The 24012-nt window shown below is 38.9% G+C and overlaps 1 protein-coding gene across 2 annotated transcripts in view; it reads right to left on the bottom strand.

Moving 5' to 3' along the window:
* Positions 1-1235: 1235 nt before the first annotated feature.
* Positions 1236-24012, bottom strand: part of LOC125173441 (guanylate-binding protein 4-like) — a 38755-nt gene continuing 15978 nt past the window's right edge. For both annotated transcript variants that reach the window (XM_047872579.1, XM_047872580.1), the window contains exons 7-14: positions 22817-23097; positions 21675-21887; positions 20279-20381; positions 19755-19948; positions 18727-18895; positions 17918-18111; positions 7449-7516; positions 1236-2257 (exon numbers count right to left, since the gene is read on the bottom strand). In XM_047872579.1, the coding sequence (XP_047728535.1) occupies positions 7469-7516; positions 17918-18111; positions 18727-18895; positions 19755-19948; positions 20279-20381; positions 21675-21887; positions 22817-23097 (1202 nt within the window). In that variant the 3' untranslated portion in view covers positions 1236-2257; positions 7449-7468. The remainder of the gene's footprint in view (positions 2258-7448; positions 7517-17917; positions 18112-18726; positions 18896-19754; positions 19949-20278; positions 20382-21674; positions 21888-22816; positions 23098-24012) is intronic.

Here is a 24012-nt window from a genome sequence, read left to right as displayed (position 1 = left end):
TTTTATTTTTTAATATATGAAATTTATTGTCAAATTGGTTTCCATACAACACCCAGTGCACATCCCAAAAGATAGAATTTTTCCTTTTTAATGTTTATTTATTTTTGAGAGAGAGCAGGGGAGGGGCAGAGAGATGGGGGGACATAGAATCTGAAGCAGTCTCCAGGCTCTGAGCTGTCAGCACAGAGCCCAAAGCGGGTCTTGAACTCACGAACTGCCAAGATCATTATCTGAGCCAAAGTCGGAAGCTTAACTGACTATGCCACCCAGGTGCCCCTCTTCTTGTGGTTTTAATGTAGGGTTCTCTAAAGACATATGATGTGGGGCATCCTTTCAGATGCTTGCTTGACATCTGTGAATCTTTGTGAGGTGTCTGTTCAGATCTTTTGCCCATTTTTAAATTGGGTTGTTTTCTTATTCTTGAGTTTTAAGAGTTGTTTGTGTATTTTGGACATCAGTTCTTTATCAGACATGTTTTCTGTAAATTTTCTCTTAATGTGTACGTTGTCATTTCACTCTTTGAATATTGTGTTTTGAACATCAAAAGTTTTCAATTTCAATGAAGTACAACTTACCAATTTTCTTTTCATTGATTGTGATTTTTGGTAGTGTATCTAAAAAGTTATCAATAAACCAAAGGTCGCCTACGTTTTTCCTCTATGTTATCTTCTAGGAGTTTTATGTTTTACATTTAGATCTATGATCCAACTTGAATTCATTTTTGTCAAAATTGTTAAGATCTGTGTCTAGATTCTTTTTCTTTTCCTTCCTTTTTTTTTTTTTTTGTATATGAATGTGCAGTTGTTCCAGCAGCATTTATTGAAAAGATTATGCTTTATCCACTGATTTGCTCTTCCTCCTTTGTCAGAGATCAGTTAACTATAGTTGTGTGAATCTATTCCTGGGTCCTCTATTCTGTTCCAATGATCTACTTGTCTATTCTTTTTCCAATGCCACACAGTCTTGATTACTATAATTTTATAGTAAGTCTTAAAGCTGGGTAGTTTCAGTTTCTGACATTTTCTTCTCCGTCAGTATTTGCTGTATATTCTGGGTCTTTTGCCTCTCCATATGAACTTTATTTATTTTTTTATTTTTTTTTCAACGTTTATTTATTTTTGGGACAGAGAGAGACAGAGCATGAACGGTGGAGGGGCAGAGAGAGAGGGAGACACAGAATCCGAAGCAGGCTCCAGGCTCTGAGCCATCAGCCCAGGGCCCGACGCGGGGCTCGAACTCAGGGACCGCGAGATCGTGACCTGGCTGAAGTCGGACGCCTAATCGACTGCGCCACCCAGGCGCCCCTCTCCATATGAACTTTAGAATTAGTTTGTCAATATCCACAAAATAACTTGCTGGCATTTTTACTGGGATTATATTGAATCTATAGAACTGACATCTTGACAATACTGAGTGTTCCCATTTATTTAGATTTTCTTTGTTTTCTTTCAACAGAGTTGTTATTTTCTTCATTAGACCTTACACATATTTTTTTTCAGATGTATAACCTAAGTATTTCTTTCTCAGGAGTGCTAACATAAATGATATTGTGTTATTAATTTCAAATTCCACGTGTTCATTGCTGATGTATAAGCAAGCAATTGATTTTTGTATGTAAACCTTATATCCTGCAACCTTGCTATAATCACTTATTAGTGCCAGGAATTTTTTGTTGTTGTTGATGATGTTTTGAGACTTTCTACATAAAAAAATCTATATATCTTTCCTTTTCTTTTCTTGTCTTATTTCATTAGGACTTCCAGTATGATGTTCAATAGAAGTGAAAGCAGACATCATTGCCTTGTTCCTAATCTTACGGGAAAGCATCTAGCTTTTCACCATTAAGTATGCTTGTAGGTTTTTTTCAGCTATTCTTTATCAAGTTGAGGAAATACCCCACTATTCCTAATCTGTGAAAGGTTTCATTACGAGTGAGTGTTAGACTTTTGTCAAATGCTTTTTCTTCATTAATTGATATAATCATATTATTTTTCTTCTACTGTCTTGAGTTTATTAACCTAACTGTAAAAGCTGATGTGGCACCTTGCTTGGGAATTAGTTATTTGGCACCTAGTGTTCTCAGTCCAGGACACTTAGTGGACCCCTAACAGAAGAGTCCCATTTAGCATCCTGAAACATAAGAAGAAGGAGCCCCAAACTGATGATATCCTAAACCACATCGAGTTCCTGGAAATGCAGACTTTAAGCAGTTTCAGGCCATCAATCTATTTGATGCAATTCTTCAGCTGATAAAAATCTGGGGATAAAAGAATAAATAGTTTTAGAGTCAAGATCTATAGCTTTACAATATTCTTGAATAAGAGCAAGAGGCACTAGCTACTGTGACAGAAAGCTAAACACCACAAAACAAATACTCTGATATTGGTGGGACTGAGGAAATCTATATAAAAAAAAAGAAATAAGAAGAAACTGTTACTGCACAAATCTGAGTCAGTGAATCAGCTTAGTGAGATAGCTGTAATAAATATGTCATCTTGTTCATAATCACAGTGTGGGCTGAGCCAGTGGAAACAAGAGCTGCCCTTAGTTCAGCAGTTAGTATTTTTGAGCGTGGAGAAAAAGAGTGCAAAATTTAGGAGGTTTTTATATTTGTCTGATGGATATCAGAAGGAGAAGCTTCCTCTGTGACCTAGGTTCTAGATGCTAGCATTAAATATTTGCGAATGTGGAAAAGACAAAAGGTTTGCTAATGCCACTCTCTGAGAGGTCATGGTGTCCCTCTGTTGATTTCCCTCAGCCCAGGTTCAGGTGACTGTGACTTTTCCTTCACTCTACCCTGAATTTAGTATAATTTGTTTCATGATACATCTTTGATGGTGACTGTAGGTACTATCGGCATCTCCCATCCTAGTTTCTTGGCCACTCCTCAGTTTGCTCTGACCCTATTACTCCAGGAACAGATTCAATGTCTTGCAGTGAGGCTAACTGGAAACACCATATTCACCCTTGACCCAAAGATCCAATCTGTGAAATGAAAATAATAGATAGCCAGTTTGGTCTACTTGTATTGTTTGTGATATCTGGTTCAAGATAGTGAACAAGTAAATTTTTTTAATCTCCACTCTATTTTTATTTTTTTAATTTATTTAAAAAAAATTTTTTTTTAACATTTATTTATTTTTGAGACAGAGAGAGACAGAGCATGAACAGGGGAGGGTCAGAGAGAGGGAGACACAGAATCTGAAACAGGCTCCAGGTTCTGAGCTGTCAGCACAGAGCCTGACACGGGGTTCGAACTCACGGACCTCGAGGTCATGACCTGAGCCGAAGTTGGCCGCTTAACCGACTGAGCCACCCAGGCGCCCCTTTATTTTTATTTTTTAGAGAGAAAGAGAGAGCACAAGCAGGGAAGAGGGGGAGGGGGAGGGGGAGGGAAGGAAGGGGAGAGAGAGAGAGGGAGAGAGAGAGAAAGAGGGAGGGGGAGAGGAAGAGGGAGAGGGAGAGGGAGAGGCGGGGAGAGAGAGAGAGAGAGAGAGAGAGAGAGAGAGAGAGAGAGAGAAAGAGAATTCCAAGCAGGTGTGGAGTCTGATGAGGAGCTCCATCCCATGATCCTGGGATCACAACCTGAGCTGAAATCAAGAATCAGATGCTTAACTGATTTATTAGTTAAGCCACGCAGGCACCCTTTAATCTCCACTTTTTTTTTTTAATTTTTTTTCAACGTTTATTTATTTTTGGGACAGAGAGAGACAGAGCATGAATGGGCGAGGGGCAGAGAGAGAGGGAGACACAGAATCGGAAACAGGCTCCAGGCTCTGAGCCATCAGCCCAGAGCCCGATGCGGGGCTCGAACTCATGGACCGCGAGATCGTGACCTGGCTGAAGTCGGACGCTCAACCGACTGCGCCACCCAGGCGCCCCTAATCTCCACTTTTAAAGTATCTTTAGACATGTCATCAAACCTTGCCAGGATAGTTTATTTAAAGTTAAGGAATTTTCAAAATTGAGACTTTGTCATCAGCCCAACTAAAGGCTGCTGATAAAAGCTATTACTTTACGTTTTGCCTATTTGTCATTATTATATACCTCTCAGGCCTTCAAAACTAGCATTTCCACGGTTTTTGTGTATTTAAAAACAAAGTTCTTTGGCTAACCTGTATCTTGATGAACATGAATATTTTACCATTAAATGAGAAGTAATAACTGCTAACATAATGTTAAAAATAAAGTGCTTGGTTGTCTAAAAAAGCAACAATTAATTATATTCAGGATTTTAGATGGCCACAAGAAGAGGTGCCATTACTGCTGGATCTCAAAAGGTAACTCAGATTGCATCAAAGAAAAATGAGAGGAAATGTATTTTAGACCAAAAGAATGAAATGAGCAAATAAACAATGGTAGTGAGCAAATGCTAGGAATCCACTGGAGTTCACCATAGCCACAGGCTCATTAAGGATGAGGCTGAAAGATCAGGTGGGACCTGAATAATGGGATTTATTCCAAAGGTGTATAGAGTTCCACATTCTGATGGCAGGAGGAGAAAGAGTACAGTGAGGACACTGGAGATAGAGATCCCTTTAGAGGTTGCTGTCACAGCACCTCTGCTTCTACCACTCCAGGCTTGTGTGGAAGCATTCCTCCACAGGGTTCTGCAGGGATTCAGGTTCCTTCCATCTAGTTGTTCTGTACCCACTAAGAAAGCCTATTTATCTGCAAGGTCAAAGCTCCACTGCTGTCAAATTTGAACCAGTAGGAGGGAAAAGATGGAACTGGTGGAGTACAGGACCAAATTTCTGTGGCCTAGACTCTCAAGTGACATACACATACTTCTGTTTCTATCTCCTGAGCAAACATAATCACATAGACCACTGCTAGCTTTAAGAGCAGCTAGAAAAATCTAACATCTAGCAAGGTTGTCAGGAGCTCATTTTGATAACAGAACTTTATAATAATTAGAGCTGACATTTCTTTTATTATTGTAAAAAGATATGCAACAATATCTGAGACAGATAATTTTAAGAGTCCTGAAATTAAACTTGGCCATTTTAAGGGATGGACCTAAGCTGCACTAAGTACAGAGGTCCTGTACTTTCTGAGACACAGATATTGATGTAGGAGAGGGTGAGCACATGACTATCATCCAAATAAAAAGAGTCCTTCCTCACCAACTGGATCAAGGAATCCCCCTCTGTCTCTCTCATTTTTTGTTGCTGTTATTTTTCATTTTATTTATGAAGCTACAAAGATATGATTCTAGAGATGATGAATCTAAGGTTAGTTATCTTTGGATGTATAGCAGGATGTTTTCACTATTTAGCAATGAAAAAAAATAAATTTGGCGTCTCTCTTCCAGATTCCGTTATTTGGAAGAAAATTTGCTGACAAGAAAAATAACTTTTTTAAAGGCTTATTTATTTATTTTGAAAGAGAGTGTGCATGTGTGAGCAGGGGAGGAGCAGAGAGAAAGAGAGAGAGTGAGAGAGAGGGAGGATATCCCAAGCAGGTTCTGTGCTGTCAGCATGGAGCCCAACATTGGGCTTGATCTCACACAACATGAGATCATGACCCAAGCCCAAATCAAGAGTCACATGTTTAACCAACTGGGCCACCCAGGTACCCCAGGAGAAATAACTTTTTATATTTTGCAAGTCTAAGTACCAAGAGTATACTCCTGGTAAAAGAAGAATTGTTAAAATATTCTTAAACTGATGGAAGCTAATGAGATTTAATTTAATAGAAATGACTTTTTTCATGTTTTATCAATTTAACTCCTCCCAAATGCGGTAGCATGTTGTTTTAGAAACTGTGGTTCTTTGGCACCTCGTGCACTCATCTTTAGAGAATGGTGGAAATTCTCAGACAGGAAGAGTCTTGTTTAACATCCTGTTACACAAAGTTTGGTGAAAAACCACAAAGCTGCAAATGTACCAGCCCTTCCAGAAAAGCACAGACATGAAACAATTTCAGTTCAGAAATGTGGTGAGTGCAACTGATCAGTTAAAAAATTAAATGTCTTAAAATTTAAGGGACATAATTCCCTTTTAGGGACATAATTCACATGCTTAGGGAATTTTAGAACTGGAGAGTTTAGCAACTGTGATGTAAGAGTAAAAACAACCCAAAACCAAAATCACCTTGCATTTGCTGGATTTTGAAAAACACAGTCTAAGCGAAGAGAAATCCAGAACTACATAAAATGTAAGGCAATGGAACTTGCCTAGTGGTTTGGCTGTGATAAATATGGCAACTTGCCTCCATGTTGGATTGAAAAATGCATCAGTTCACTTAACTGAACTTAAGTTCAATCTTATTGCACCGAAAATATAGGTCTTAAAGGGAAAACTGAAATCACAGAGGATTTTAATTTGCAGGATGGATATTCAGGAAAGAGTCTCTAATAAGACTCGGACAGTAAAGTGCTAGTATAACATATTTATGAGTTCACAAAAGCGTCTTTCAAGCTACTGTGTCTTTTTTTAAAAAATTTTTTTAATATTTGTTTATTTTTGAGAGACAGAGAGAGACAGAGCACGAGTGGGGAACGAGCAGAGAGAGGGAGACACAGAATCTGAAGCAGGCTCCAGGCTCCGAGCTGTCAGCACAGAGCCCAAAATGGGGCTCGAACCCATGAACCATGAGATCATGACCTGAGCCGAAGTCGGTGTTTAACCGATGGAGTCACCCAGGCACCCCTCTAAGTGTGTCTTTGTGCCCATTCTCCAAAGAGGTTGAGGCCATGTGCCCCGTTTCTTTCATCCACCCTTACACATGCAAGACAGCTTGTGCCATATCTCCTATGGTGACCATAGGTGGAGCCTGACACTTTGCTCATTCTTTTTTCAGGAGGACCCTTCACAGATGCAGATTGCTCTGATTCCCCTATAAAAGGTTCAAGTAAATGTACTAATGTACTAATATGAAAAACCCCCCACCCTTCTTCCAGAAACCGAATCAGAAGAACATCTTAACAAAAGTCAACTGGCGTGACCCCTCTGTAGCCTATGGTTTCCGCTGTGGTATACTGAAGGCATACGTAAGTGCACCCTACCTCAAGTATAGTCCTTTTACACATTTCCAACACTTGTCAGGAATGATCCATTTTAAGTCTAGGAATTGTTAAATTTGTGACTTAAATGTGCGGCCTCATTATTAAGGAGTACACATTCAAAGCCTCTTCAAGTCTGATTTATAAAGGGGAAATCATTATTTTTCTGGCTTAATATTTCCTTTTTACCATTTTTGGGGGGTATCAGAAAGCTCACACAATTAAAGAGGACAGACTTTAATATTTGGGGGCATTAATTATCCATATAAGCTACCCTACAGAAGAAAGGAAGACCTAACATAATATGTGAATTTCTAAGTGTCTCTGCTTTGGTCAGTACACATACACCTTAAACCTATAGCCTTTATATAGTGTTGTGCCCCAAAAGGTTAAAACATAGGTTTTAGGAACAAAAGCTGGAAGGATGAGTGGACTTACTCACCATCACACACAATGATATCCTCAGGGAATCTGTGCTTTTTGTCGCTGGAAACCGGAAGCTTCTAGTATCTATTAAAGAAATTGAAATCAGTGTGAATTCTTTACAATAAACCTCAAGACTCAGATGATTTAACTGTGATTTCTACAAACAAACATTTAGCAGTATTTTTTATATAAATTCTTGTCAGAGGTCGCCTGGGTGGCTCAGTCGGTTAAGCGTCCAACTTCAGCTCCGGTCCTGATTTCATAGCTCATGGGTTCAAGCCTCGCGACGGGTTCTGTGCTGACAGTTCAGAGCTTGGAGCCTGCTTCAGATTCTGTGTCTCCCTCTCTCTCCCTGCCCCTTTCCTGCTCATGCTCTCTTTCTGCCTCTTCCCTGCTCACACTTTATCTCTGATTCAAGAATAAACATATATAAAAAATATTTTTTTAATAAAAAACAAAAAAAAGAATTTCTTGTTGGGCATCAAAAATAAGGCATGTTGGGGTGCCTGGGTGGCTCAATCAGTTAGGTGTGTGACTCTTAGTTTCAAGTCAAGTCATGATCTCATGGTTTGTGAGTTCAAGCTCTACAGTGGGCTCTAGGCTCTCAGTGCAGAGCCTGCTTGGGATTCTCTGTCTCCCTCTCTGTCTGCCCTTACTGCACTCTCTCTCTCTCTCAAAAATAATATAAATAAACAAAAAAAATAAGGTATGCTTTCTAACTCATTATCCAAGAAAGTCCTTAATACCAAATATGACCACAGTTGTATAGAAAAAGTTTATGATTGGGGCGCCTGGGTGGCGCAGTCGGTTAAGCGTCCGACTTCAGCCAGGTCACGATCTCTCAGTCGGTGAGTTCGAGCCCCGCGTCGGGCTCTGGGCTGATGGCTCAGAACCTGGAGCCTGTTTCCGATTCTGTGTCTCCCTCTCTCTCTGCCCCTCCCCTGTTCATGCTCTGTCTCTCTCTGTCCCAAAAATAAATAAACGTTGAAAAAAAATATTTAAAAAAAAAAGAAAAAAAAAAAAAAGAAAAAGTTTATGACAACTATAAGGAGGCAAAAATTCTAAATCAGATATTAGCAAACAATACAATCCCCATCAAAATTCCAATGATATTTTTCACAGAAATAGAAAAAATAATCCTAAAATTTATATGGAATCACAAAAGATCCCAAATAAAAAAAGTCATCCTAAGAAAGCAGAACAAAACTAGAGGTATCACATTTCCTGATTTCAAACTTTATCATGAAACTACAGTAATCAAAACAGTTATCAAAAAATTAATAATAGAATTACCATATGAGCCAGCAATCCCACTGTGGGTATACTTCTGAAAGAAATGGAAGCACTATCTCGAAGAGATATATGAACCCCACGTTCACTGCAGCATGATTCACAGTAGCCAAAATGTGGAAACAACCTAATTTTTATCAATGGATTAATAGACAAAGACGATACGTGCATGTGTGTGTGTGTGTATATACACTATTGTATAGACAATGGAATCGAGTATTACTGAGTCATGAAAAAGAAGGGAATCCTGTCATTTGCAACCACATGGATGAACACTGAGGGCATTTTGTTAAGTGAAATAAGTCAGACAGAGAAAGATGAATAATGTATGTTCCCACTTACATATGGAATCTTAAAAAGGTAAGGTCATAGAAATAGAGTATAATGGTGGTTGCCAGGGACTAAGGGGTAGGGGACATGGAGAGATGTTGGTCAAAGAGTACAAATTCTCAGATATAAGATAAGTAAGATATGGGATCTAATTAATGCACAACATGGTGACTATAATTAAAATACTGTATTACATACTTCTAAGTTGTTAAGAGAATAGATCTTAAGTGTTATCACCACACACACAAAAGTAATCACAATTATGTAAAAGGATGGAGGTGTTAACTAATCTTATTGTGGAAATAATTTTACAAAGTATGTATGTATCCAGTCATCACATTGCACACATTAAACTTACATATGTTATATGTCAAAAAGATTTCAATAAATCTGGAGAAAAAAAGATCATGTCATCTGCAAAGAGAGATAATTTTACTTCTTCCTTTCTAGTTTGGATGCCTTCTATTTCTTTTTCTTGCTAATTGCTCTGGCTAGGACTTCCAGTACAATGCTGAATAGAATTGGTGAAGGAGTGCATTCTTGTCTTGTTCCCAATCTTAGCAGAAAAGCTTTCAACCTTTCACCATTGAGTGTGAAATTAGCTGTGAGTTTTTTATTTATGGCTTTGTTTCGTGGAGGTAGTTTCCTTCTACTTCTACCTTGTCGAGGGTTGTTAACATGAAAAGGTGTTGAATTTTGTCAGATGTTTCTTCCTTATGAACTGAGACTATCATTTTTCTCCCCTCCATTTTGTTAATGTCATGAATTACACTGGTCGATGATCATCCCTTAATCTAGGGGAGCGGGCAATGTGGCTTTTTCTTCATTGGGGTTCACTTGACTGTTGTGTTTACTTTGTTTTCTAGAGGTTCTATACGATTATTTTAGTCATATTATTATTGTTATTATTATTTTAATGTCTCTATGAGGGAACAAGGGCTTGGAGCTTCTAGTCTGCCATTTTGTGGGCATTATCTTCATAGTGAATTCTGTTTTGATCACACATAATATTTGTATTGGGGTCAAGCAAAATGTAATATAATTTTCCTGTGCTGGTATGTTCCCCCCTGCTGTTGGCCATGCAGATACTAGGTAGGCCAAAGGAGACCACTGGCATGGTCATATAAGCTTTCCTAAGCTTCCTTAACCTATTTCCTATATTCCTGGAGAGAGGACTGCTCTATTTTTTCTTTGAATTTCTATACAGCAGCCAACACTGAAGAGTCTTCTTAATAAATACATTTCCAAGGGCTATTCAACTCCAGCTTAAGAGGTGAGAAGGTAGCAACAAATAAGGCAGACTGTAGACTAAGTTTGAGGAAATAGAGATGGTAATGTAAAAATGGCCAAGCAACTTACATCTTACTTCATCCAAATACCATGTACACAAATGGCTTGAACTTGTCTTCTTACAAGATTGTCCAAGATGTGCTTGAAATCATTCTTTGATTACTTCAATGATTCAACAATTATTTACTATTCACTATTATGTAAGACACCTTTTACTGGGAGGCTTATCTTTGGGTATTTACAACATTTATTACAAAAGGAAGTTTATGACTAAATATGAAAGTGGTGAAGATCCCTTTTACTCTGCCCTATTGTCCTTTACTTCACTCTTAATCCTTTCCAGTTATCATTTCTTGTAAATACTGCTTTGTTGAGTGTTCCTCATTCTTTTTCCCTCTATGGTTATCATTCACTGCAGCTAGTATGTTTCCTAAGGCTTAAGGTGTTACCTGATAAAAAGTATGTCCTGAAAAGAGGCAGCTCATTCAGACAGAAGATAATGTATATGATGTGTGTTGGCCATATGTGTTAGGGAGATTTCATGGGGAAGTAGGGCTTATCCCTGCTTCTTTCCTTTACCAGAACATGCATATGGACAGTATGAGATGCATTCCTCTGAGTGATATCAATGGGTCACTAGGGACTGATTCAGCTACTGGACTTTCACTCCAATGGCTTTGGTTGGGGAAAGTAGAAGGTGGCTAAACTTTGACTCACAACCGTTAAGAAAACAGAACTGTGCCCTAAAGGCTTTAGAGAGAATGAAATCCAGAATCATGGTATCTCCAGTTTTGTTTTTCTTTTTCACGACTGCTTTGGCTATCTGGGGTATTTTGTGGTTCCATACAAAGTTTAGGATTGTTTGTTCTAGCTTTGTGAAAAATGTTGGTGGTATTTTGATAGGGATTGCATTAAAATGTGTAGACTGCTTTGGTAGTACAGACATTTTAAGTATGTTTGTTCTTCTAATCCATGAGCATTGAATGCTTTTCCATTAAGAGCCATATTACAAAGCTGAGTCATCAAGATACTATGGTGCTGGCATAAAAACAGACACATTGATTAGTGCAACAGAATAGAAAACCCAGAAATGAACCCCAACTATACGGTCAACTAATCTTTGATAAAGCAGGAAAAGAATATGCAATGAAAAAAGAGTCTCTTCAACAAACGGGGCTGGGAAAACTGGACAGCAACATGCAGAAGAATAAAAGTGGACCACTTTCCTACACCACACACAAAAATAAATTCAAAATTGATGAAAGACCTAAATGTGAGACAGGAAACCATCAAAATCTTAGAGGAGAACACAAGCAGCAACCTCTTTGACCCTGGAGCAGCTTCTTACTAGACACATCACTGAAGGAAAGGGAAACAAAAGCAAACATGAACTATTGGGACTTCAAGATACAAAGCTTCTGCACAGTGAAGGAAACAATCAACAAAACTAAAATGCAGCCTATGGAATGGGAGAAGATATTTGCAAACGACATATCTGATAAACGGTTAGTATCCAAAATATATAAACAACTTATCTAACTCAACACCCAAAAACCAAATAACCCAGTTAAGAAATGGGCAGAAGACATGACATTTTTCCTAAGAAGACATCCAGATGGCTAATAGACACATAAAAAGATACTCAACATCACTCATCATCAGGGAAATACAAATTAAAACCATAATCAGATACCACCTCACACCTGTCAGAATAGCTAAAATTAACAACTAAGGCAACAACAGGTATTGGTGAGGATGCAAAGAAAGGGGAACCCTCCTGCACTGCTGGTGGGAATGCAACTGGTATAGCCACACTGGAGAACAGTTTGGAGGTTCCTCAAAAAGCTAAAAGTAGAACTACCTTTGAAGATCTGGGGTTTATGTGGTGGGCTCTGTGCTGGGAGTTAGATTCACAATGATGAAAAAGTCTGAGCACCTGAGATCAAGAGAGGAGGAGAGATGCCTATAAATAGGCTATTTCAATGTCACAATTAGTAAGAAGTGCTCTGACAGGGGTGATGATAAGGAACACAGAGGAGGAACAGATCAACTGCCTCCTTGGGAAGTCAGGACAGATAGGGGCTAGCAAATAATGAGAATGTAGTATGGTGGCAGGATGTCTGTATGCAATATACAAAGACACAGAATCCAAAGATAACATGTGCAGCTTGCAGAATCACAAGTAGTTCATTCTAGCTATATCACATTCTACAGCACAAGGCAGCTGGAAAAGGAATTCCGGAAAAATCTAGTTGATACTGAAGAACAATTTTTCTAATTCACTCCCTTTATAAGCATGGGGCTGGAACGTAGAGGCATTCTAGCAAACTTCCCAAGTGACTATATAGCAAAAGAAATTAGATTTCACGTACAGCATGGTGATTATCATTAATAATAGTGTTGTATGTATTTGAAAGTTGCCAGGACAGTAAATCTTAAAAAGTTCTCATCACAAGAAAAAAAGTGCAACTGTGCATGGTGATGGGCGGCAACTAGACTGGGGGTGACCATTTCCCAGTGTATATAAATGCTGGATCAGTATGTTGTACGCCCGAAACTAATATAATGTTATATGCCAATTATACCTCAGTAAAAAAAGAAATTAGAGACTGGAACATCGAAAGGTCATAATTAAAGCAAGATTAGGATGCATATCTTATGGTTTTCAGCTCCCTGTTGTAATCAGCAGACTCTTCCTACTGCACTGAGGTATGCTGTTTCAAGGAGCATAACTGCTTCCACCCTATTACTAAATGTTCCCTTTCCATGTATTTTTATTTTAGTTTTAATTTTAGCAGTTTTAAGTCTTTATTTCTGAATATGTAACAGTAATACCATACAAAATGCAAGAGGCATGGAGAAGAATATATGACATAAAGTTAGCTACCCTCTCAAGCCTCACATCAACTACACAGGTCCATCCTCAGTCACAACCATAGTTACTAGTTTATTTCATATTTTTCCTGAGACATGTAAAATACATGTGCATATTCATTATATTTAAATTTACTAGTAGCAACTATGCATACTTTCCGGATGTTTTTTTACTTTATGCTAAATCTAGAGATCTTCTCATATTAGTACAGAGTTTTCCCTTTCATTGTAGTGACCATAGAATACTCTTGTACAAATGCCCCATGATTTCTATTACCAGCACCTGACAGTTGTTTTCTGATTTTGTGCCATACACATGTGCTGTAACATATATCCTAGCACATATGACATTGGCACACGTACAATTAAATCTATAAGATAAATTCCTAAATTTGAACTTGCTGGATCAAAGGTATGTGCATTTAATACCTTGATATAGAATTGTTCCAATCTGTACTTTCTCGAAAATATGGGAAATTTCCTATTTCTCCAAATCCTTGGCAACTTAGTATCCCATCAAATGTGTTTTGCTTTGCTAACCTTAGGGATGAAACAGGAGCCTCAAAACTTTATTTTGCGTATCTCATATTATTAGCAAAGTTGAATATATTTCATTTCTTCTAATATATTTGCCCATTTTGGGGGGACAGGGGTGTTCTTTTTCCCACTGCTTTAAAGGGATCATTATGGCTTAAAGAAATTATATTATTTTTTCTGATACATATTAAAATGAATTCCTCATTTTGCCATCTTTACTTTGCTCATGTTTTTCTATGAAGAACTTTTTTTTCTTAGACAAATGAATTCATTAGTATTTTCTTTTATCTACCTCAGTATGACTTATTTCACTTAGTGTAATACCCTCTAGTTCCATCCAGGTTGTCCCAAATGACACAATCTCATCCTTTTTTATGGCCATGTAATACTCCAGTGTGTGTGTGTGTGTGCGCACGCGCATGTGTGTGTGTGCATATGTATATACATATATATATATATATATATATATATATATACACACCACATCTTCTTATCTGTTTATTGATGGACACTTAGATTGCTTTCATATCTTGGCTACTGTAAATAATGCTAGAAGAAACATGGGGGAGCACTTTTTGAATTAGTGTTTTTGTTTTCTTTGGGCATATACTCTGTAGTGTAATTACTGGATCATATGGTATTTCTATTCTTAATTTTTTGAGGAACCCCCATACTGTTTTCATAGTGGTTATATCAATTTACATTCCCATCAACAGTGAATGAGGGTTCCTTTTTCTCCACAACCTTGCCAACACTTGTTATTTCTTGTCTTTTTGATTTTAGTCACTCTGGTGTGAGGTGGTATTTCACTGTAGTTTTTTTTTTTTTAACTTTTTTTTCAACGTTTATTTATTTTTGAGAGAAAAAGACAGAGCATGAGTGGGAAAGGGGCAGAGAGAGAGGGAGACACAGAATCCGAAGCAGACTCCAGGCTCTGAGCTGTCAGCATAGAGCCTGACGTGGGGCTCAAACTCACAAGCTGTGAGATCATGATCTGAAGTCAGATGCTTAAATGACTGAGCCACCCAGGCGCCCCTATCTCACTGTAGTTTTGATTTGATTTCACTCATAAGTGGAATCTAAGAAAAACCACAAATGAATAAACAAACAAAAAGTAGTACCAGACAGAGAACAAACTGATGGTTTCCAGAGGGGAAGGAGGTGTCGGGAATGGGCAAAATAGATGAAGGGAGTGGGAAAGGCTTCCAGTTATGGAATGAATAAGTCACAGGAATAAAAATCACAGCATAGGGAATACAGTCAACGATACTGCAACAGCAATGTACAATGCCAGATGCTGGCTAAACTTGTGGTGAGCATAGCATAATGTATAAACTTGTCAAATCACTATGTTGCACACCTGAAACTAATGTAACATTGTGTGTCAATGACATTCAAAAAAATTTTAAATATATCTTTTTTATCTATTTCCATTATGTCATACTTAGAAAGGTCCTACTGGGGCACCTGGGTGGCTCAGTCGGTTAAGCTTCCAACTTTGGCTCAGGTTATGATCTCACCGTTCATGAGTTCAAGCCCCGCGTTGGACTCTGTGCTGACAGGTCAGAGCCTGGAGCCTGCTTCAGACTCTGTCTTCCTCTCTCTTGGCCCCTCCCCCACCCACAGTCTGTCTGTCTGTCTGCCTCTCTCTCTCTCTCAAAAATAAACATTAAAAAAAATTTTTTTTAATATATGAAATTTATTGTCAAATTGGTTTCCATACAACACCCAGTGCTCATCCCAAAAGGTGCCCTCCTCAATACCCATCACCCACCCCCCCCTCCCTCCCACCCCCCATCAACCCTCAGTTTGTTCTCAGTTTTTAACAGTCTCTTATGCTTTGGCTCTCTCCCACTCTAACCTCTTTTTTTTTTTTTTTTTTTTAAAGAAGGTCCTATCTACTCCCATATTATTATTATTTTTTTTAACTCCCCCCTATTATTTAATTTTATGCTGTAATTTTTTCTGTTTGTATCTTTGAACCATCCGAAATTTACCTGGACCATCTTGAAATTTACATGTAAAGGAGAACCCAACTTTTCTTTTTCAGATGGCTGCCTATAGTTCAAACACCATTGGCTGAATATCCCATATTCCTTCACACAAGAAAATGCCCAAATTATCATCTGCTGAATTTCTGCATGACTTTGCACAAATTTCTTTTCTTTTCTTTTTTAAATTTTTGAGAGAAAGAGAGAGTGTGAGTAGAGGGGGAGAGACAGAAAGAGAATGAAAGAGAATCTCAAGCAGGCTCCATGCTCAATGTGGATGGAATCCCAGATGGGGCTTGATCCCACAACCATGGGATCATGACCTGAGCTGAAATCAAGAGTCAGATGCTCAACCAACTGAACCACCCAGAAGCTTCATGCACCAATTTCTAAACTTCCAAGTCTGTTTTGTCATTGTTTCAATATTCAGATGTTAGTACCACAATGCTAATTCTTGGGATGTTTTAACATGTGGCTAAAGCTAGTTCCCTTTCATTTGTCTTTTTTCAGGATTGCACTGGATATTTTTGTTTTTGGCTTTTCCATAAAACTTTCAGAATTAATTTATCTACTTCTTGAAAAATTATGTTTGACATATTTTGGGATCACATTAAATGTCCATATTAACTTAATACTGAAATTTTAATTTCTGTCCATTTTTATAAATTGTGTCTTACATAGCATTTAAAAAATTTTGTTCATGTAAATTTTACGTACTTCATGATTTTATTCTGTAGTATCATATTGCTTTTGATGTTACTGGAAATTTGATCTTTTTTTCCACTGTATCTTTTAATTTGCTTCTCATTTCTCCAAATTAATTTTGTCAACATGAAGTTTATCTTTTCTGGGTAAGACCTTCATATATTTAGATAATTACTTTTTAAACTTTTGTTAAATGAAACTAACATGACACATATACCTCAAAAATGAGTCACAGCATAACAAGTCTCATTCTATAATTTCCTAACAGGAATTATGAGCTTATTTCATTTGTGATCCCAGAACTTTAAATCCTTCAAAAGCAGTTTTTCTTGGGTTTCTAAAAGGGAGAGTTCACTTTTGAAAGTCCCCAATTATCAAGTTGGGTTTCACTTTTAACACTAGCAGCTAAGCTAAGCATACCCATCTTCATACCTTCTTCTCTATCTTCATAGTGTTCCTTGATGGGGTTTTTCAATATATCCATGTATTTGAAACTGATGGTAAGAGTATCTATGGCATGTAACTTCCTAATTTTCTCAGGATCATCTCACTGAGGGTGGGGAGATGCTGAGTCAAGACTGAGAACTATTACAGAAATGTGTTCCAGTTCTAACGATGCCCTTTGGGAGAGAATGTAGGTTTGGTTCTAACTAATTCTCAGTTCTGCTTGAGGTATGATGGCCAAAACCATCTACAAAAAATGAGAATTGCTAACACTGTGCAGAAAACAGGCTATCAAGCTGCATACTGGAATAAGGAAGACTATTCCCTTGGGCTTTATAGAGTAACACACAGATCTGGAAACAAATACAGCAAGTTATAGGGCTTTCAGAATTCTATATTTCATATCAGGAATAATCTGATACTTTCAGAACCCAGTAGATGTATTTTAGATGTATCTGATGGTTACACTAATATCCTAAAGACTATAGTATTGAGGTCCTACCCAATCCAAGCATTAAGAGAACATGCTGTAGTCACTACAAACAGCAACCTACCAATCTGCAGATGTTATTTGTTCATTTCAAAGACGAACACTAGAGGGGCACCTGGGTGGTTCAGTCAGTTAAGCATCCACCTTTGGCTCAGGTCATGATCTTGTGGTTCATGAGTTCGAGCCCCGCGTTGCACTCTGGGCTGACAGCTCAGAGACTGGAGCCTGCTTCAGATTCTGTGTGTGTGTGTCTCTCTCTGCCTCCCCTCCCTTCCCCACCCTACTGGAGTTCTGTCTCTCTCTTAAAAATAAATAAATATTAAAAAAAAAAAAAAAGACTACCACTACAGAAAGTGTTGGAGTTGTGTGGATTTAAGGACCTCAGCAGGATCCAGAAGGATTTGAGGTTCTAATGAATTATATACTTTTTATGATTCTCCCTGGGATCTTGATTTCTATTAGTATTGGCTCTCCCCTTCCTCAGGAACCAGGGCACTGTCCATGGAGCACTGCCCAGCTCTGTGCAAGGCTTACCTTCAGCTTGTGCATCAGCACTTTTTCCTGCTCTCTCAGAAGGCTTTCTATTTCCTTCTCCAACTTCTCTCTCATTTGGGGTATGTTTTCCCTGAAGCTTCTCTCTTGAGACTCCATTTTTTGTGGCTGCTCTTTGTGTTTCTGACTTAGCAGCTCCTGCTCCTTCTCAGTTGCCTGCTTCTTAGCCCGCTCAGCTGTTCCACGAATGGTTTAGAGAGAGAAGAAAGCAATGGTCAGGTCTGATGATTTTATTCTGCAGTATCTCATCTGTTTTGCTGCAATTGCAAATTCAGCTTTTCCTTACATTTATCTTTTATTAAAATTATTATTTTTTTTTAATATTTATTTTCGACAGAGAGAGAGAGAGAGAGAGAGAGAGAGGGAGGGAGGATGAGTGGGGGAGGAGCAGAGAGAGGGAGACACAGAATCCAAAGCGGGCTCCAGTATCCGAGCTGTCAGCACAGAGCCCGATGCGGGGCTCGAATTCACAGACCACAAGTTCATGACCTGAGCCAAAGTCGGACTCTCAACCCACTGAGCCACCCAGGCCCCCTATGTTTATCTTTTAACAATCTTGTTTACCATTTCTTTTATTTGATCAAAATGAAGTATATCTTTTGTCTGTCAGGTCTTAGTAATCATTAATCACTGTTGGTCTTTAAACTTTTGTTAAAAGAAACTAATATGACACGTGCTTCCAAAATAAGTCACAGCATCACAAAAACCCTCATTTTATGAATCCCTAAAAGGAATTCTGAACCTATGTCATTATGAGCTGAGAATTTTCATCCCCAAACCAGGTAACTCACTATGATCCGGCGTTTCTTTACTGAATACTCCATCAGTCACATCAATAATCCATTGACCCAACAAATATTTATCTTTATTTGCCACAATCTCTTTTTTTAGTAGCTGTATCTCTCTACACAACTTCTCAGATTTCTTTTCAAATCCCTCATTACGAAGTTCTTCTTGGACCTATAAAAAAGAAAGAGTTTACTTCTGAAAATCCTCTATTATCAAAAGCAAGGGTTTTGAGTCTAACAGTTTCAGCTGAAGAACCATGTCTACTGCACTATCACCCGAGAGTGCTCTTTGATGAGTGGACCCTGGAGAGTGGGAGTATCCATGGTTTACACCTTCCCACAATTCCCTCAGCACCATCTCACCAAGAGTGGGGTGGGGTCAGGCTAGATCAGACCTAAGAACTATCCTCTTAGTTCCAGCAGTGAGGATGTCCTTCAGGGGGATGTAGGATTAATTCTATTTCTCAGTTCCACCAAGGTAGCATGAACACACACGTCTAACAAAAATGGGAAGTGCCGATCCCCTCTAGAACACTGGCTGTCAAGCATCAGACTGAGTCGAAGAATTACTTTTCCTCTGTGCTCTGTCTGATGACTCACACAGATCTGGAAACAAATGCAGCAAATTTTAGAGCTTTCAGAATCCTGTATTTCAAGTCTTTCTGATACCTTTAAGATAAGCTGGAGTTCTTTTAGGTCTGTTTGATGGCTGAACCAAGAATCCTAAGGACGAGCAGACTAGGGCCTTATTTAATTTGGGTCCAATGAAACCATCCTAACAATCACCACAAACAGCAGCCCAGCACCCTTAGGGATGTTAATTGCATACTACAAATTCTCCAACTACATAAGCCTTTGGAATTTGTGGATTTAAGAGCCCCAGCAGGGTCCAGAAAGATCTGAGGTTTTAATGAATCGTATGTCTTTTATGATTCTCCCTGGGATCATGATTTTTAATAGTTTGGCTCTCCCCTTCCTCAGAAACCAGGGCACTGTCCATGGAGCACGGCCCAGCTCTGTGCAAGGCTTACCTTCAGCTTGTGCATCAGCATTTTTTCCTGTTCTCTCTGAAGGCTTTCTCTTTCCCTCTCCAACTTCTCTCTCAGTTGGGCTATGTTTTCCCTGAAGCCTCTCTCTTGAGCCTCCATTTTTTGCAGCTGCTCCTTGTGTTTCTGAGTTAGCAGCTCCTGCTCCTTTTCAGCTGCCTCCTTCTTAGCCCGCTCAGCTGTTCCACGAATGTTTTAGAGAAGAAAGCAACAGTCAGGTCTGATTTCTACTCTCCTTAGCACAGATACCAAACTGACTTTGAAAAGGAAGCTGAGAAGCCCCCAAATTATGTGGGTCACCAAGAGCACATTTCAGAATATGATGGAGATGGCCCTCCTTGTCTGCCTGATATAAAAAGACAACTCTGACTGTTATATGTGTATTTAGCAGTGTCGTTCCACAGTAGGAGAGGAAGCTCTTTGTTTCATGCAGGTTTTGCCCTCATTTCTGTCTGGAGGTAGTGCAGCAACCCACCCACTCTGCTATGAGCTCAGCCCTGCACCTGTACCTGCGAGTGCCTTCTCTTGACAGGTGAGGGCTTTGTCTCCCTGCAGGATGGATTTCTCTATTGCCACTTGGGACTGTAAGAAGTGCTGGAGAACTTCATTTGCCTGAGGAAACAAGGAGAAGAGACATGACATGCAGCACACATCGTGTCTTTTGGGGGAAATTATTGTTCTACAAAGTCACAAATCTGGCCTTGTACATTTTTCACTTGCTTAGATATCCCTCACTAACTTTCCTTCTATGCCTCCAATATAAATTCTGAGTTCTTCTGTGAGACCTGAAACCTTCCACTGCAGCCTCCTTTGCAGCCCTCCATCCTTCTTTCCAGTGAAGCTTTCCACTATCCACCCCAGGTGCCGCCCAGCAGACTGCAGTGTGTATATAAACAGGGACTCCTGTTTTCTCAAACATTAGCTCAATCTATTTTCTGCCAGGATGCTCATCTACCCTTTCTTAACTAGGATAACATTTATGGATACTTCATCCTGTATCTCCTATTGCTCTTTCAGAGTGCTTTGCTAAGCTACCTTTCCAGTTTGGAGAATGGCCAATTACTCTGAGCGGCCCTACCAGCTCTCCCCTTGCTGGTAGTATGACTCTGGGCAACTTTTTTACTTCTTTGTGTATTGCATTTCTCAACTGCATAACTATAGTATCTAAGTTATAATAATATTCTGAGCATTAAATTGACAATCCAACCAAAATACCTGATTATAGGTTATTTACTATATGCATGGCATAGTAAGGGGGTGCTGAACATGTCTACTAGTTTTTTTTTAGAGAGAGAGAGAGAGAGAGAGAGAGAATGCAAATGAGCAGAGGAGGGACAGACGGACAGGGAGAGAGAATCTTGCGCAGGCTCCACGCCCAGCATGGAGCCCAATTCAGGGCTCAATTTTATGACCATGAGATCATGACCTGAGCTGAAATCAAGAATCGGACACTCACCTATTGAGCCACACAGGGGCCCCATCAGCCAATATCATAATAATTGTTACCATCAATAATCATTACCATTATTTTACTATCTGCTCATCAAAGTATGATAATTATATATTTGCCCAATTTTTTGTCTTCATTTCAGGTAATATCATCATCTTGAGAACAAAGGTTGTGTTTACTCTTTGTATCCTCTATACTTAGCAAAGAAATGGCCACATTGTTTGATAAAGAAAAGTTGTTCTCTTTAACCCAGAATTCCCAAAATATTGCAAATATATTTCCAGTTCCTTCAACAACATATACCTAATTGCGGATAAAAACTAAAAGTGTGGAGATATTGCCCTGCTCTGCTTTCTCCATAAAAATGGTGCTATGATCTTAGATTTTCAGAAAAAGCAACAAACACCTTTTGACTCTACGGTTCTGACAGCTATCCCTCCCTCTTTATTCCTTACCTTAACCCCTTTCCTGGGCACTAGGTTATAGTCCCATTCAACCTTGTTCTTTGCTTCTAAGTAGAGACTGTGTCCTCCAGGAACACAGAAAGTTCCTGTTGAGATGCTTTTCATCAGGGGCTCTGTAAGTTGCTGAAGCTTTGCCTGGGAATATTTAACAGATGTGTATTCATTCTGCAGCAAGAAATCTTTCTTCTTTTTTTCTATCATGTCCTGCCAGAGAAATGGGGGAGAAATCCAATAGAAAGAAGCTGTTAGAAGGGGAAGTCCAATGTCATCCTCTTAGAAAAAGCATTCTGATCACCTACGAGTAGACCGGAACATGGAATGGACCAGAAGTCAAAAGACTTTTAGTCCTAGTTCTAATCAATTCCGTGTTACTTGGGGAAAGCCCCTTAACTCCCTTGGATTTAAGCTTATCATCTACAAAATGATGGTGTTGGAAGACATAAACTCCAATTTTCCTTCTACTGTAGTATGATTAACAGTGACCCAACCATCAATAATAAACAATAGAAAGTTGATTTGTGGCCAGAAGTAGCACTTCCTCAGAGGATTTGGGTTGCTACAAATGGATTTTGTGTACAAAGAAAATCAACCCCCCAGTGCTGACTGAAGAATACTCTGAAGAGAGTTTGGAATCCTTAATGAATTCTTCCAATAGGATTCTAGTATGTGAAGATATAAAAACAGAACTTTTTTCTTTGAACTTGTAAATTGCAATCCAAGGGATTGGATACACCAACAAACTTAATGAACTGGAGGCTCCTCAGAGGCCTGCAGATGAGAACTCAGTCCTGTTGATACCTTGTTCTTAGCCTGTGATACCATGAACAGAGCACAGGACCATTCCACACCAGACTTCTGACCTACAGATTGGTGAGCTTATTCATACTTGTTGTTTTAAACTGGTGAATTCATGGCAATTTTTAATGCAGCAATAGAAAATTAATGAACTGCCTACATTATAGTAAAAGGGTGAACTGTAGCCCTGTAAAGCCCTGTCTCACAACAATCCAGGCTCCTTCTATCATTGTAGAGATGAGCTATTTAATCAAAAATATAGGCTCTAAGCATCATTTCAGAAGGGGAGAAATCAGGAGTGATAAATTACCATGAGGTTTTTACTATAAGACAATTACCATGAGATTTTTCTGGAACTCCTGCTTGTCATCCTTAAAGGAATGCTCCATGAAGACTGTAATGGCTTCCCTCTCACAGTCTGTATGCACATCCAGCAGCTCCTGGAGCGTGTCTGTGGGGAAGCTCACTCGTTGGGCCATCTGCTCGCTGTAGTGGTCGGCTGCCTTCTGCACGGCCACTGAGTTCTCACGCTGGGCAAGAGCTGTCACCACATTCTCCAAGCAAGGAACTTCTCCCGTCTTGATGGCAACCACATAGGCTTTCAACAGAGTCTCCAGCCCTGAATAGGCCAGGAAATTTGAGGATAAATAGTGAGGTCTTAATCACTGGCTTCCAGTTTTTATGGAGCATCATCCTGAGATCACAAAAAAAAAAACCCCACCTTATTTAGAAGGAAACTTTATTTTCTTCTTTGGGAATCTATTCCTTTCTAACAACATTACTGTTTTCCTGTTCTTTCTTTTATTGTTCTCCATTTCTTCATATTATAATTTAAATTACCAGTTACAACAAATATGCTCATGGGTCACTGGAAAAATAGTTTCCCATTCAATGAGAATAAAAAGGAATAGGTTATATAGGTGAAGTAGTGTATACAAACAAGACCAGATACATAATTTGTGTGGCCCAGTACAAAATAAAAATGTGGGCTCCTAGTTGAAAATGATCAAGAATTCAAAACAGCGATAGACAGATGTCTGGGTGGTATAGCTGGTTAAGCAACTGACTCTTGATTTCCACTCAGATCATGATCTCATGGTTTAAGCTGAAGCCCCACATCGGATTTTGCACTGACAGCCTGGAATACTCTCTCTCAAAATAAATAAATAAACTTAAACAAAACAAAATAAAACAGAGTCAGAGTATGAGCCCATCTCCACATGGGACTACATAAGTCACATACCCATGAAGCATGCATGCCCTGCATATAAGATTATACATAATCTTCTATCTCAACAGGCTTAAAGGAATTTATAGCTTCCTATTTATGATATGACTCATGTAAGTTTACAAAATATCTACTATATCCTTAAAGACCAGAAGATATCCCATAGGATTTCTCAATCTACAGATGTCCTCTCTTTAACTCCATCTTGGCTTTGTATAACTAGTGAATTAAGGTTCTGAGATATATTAAGTCTCAGCAAACCCTCACATAGGGAGACTAATTAAGAAACATGTATGGATACTTTTC

Source organism: Prionailurus viverrinus, chromosome C1 (assembly GCF_022837055.1).
Source record: "Prionailurus viverrinus isolate Anna chromosome C1, UM_Priviv_1.0, whole genome shotgun sequence".
In the NCBI taxonomy this organism is placed as follows: domain Eukaryota; kingdom Metazoa; phylum Chordata; class Mammalia; order Carnivora; family Felidae; genus Prionailurus; species Prionailurus viverrinus.
The sequence above is the reverse complement of the archived record's forward strand: the minus strand, read 5'-3'. Positions and strand labels throughout refer to the sequence as shown.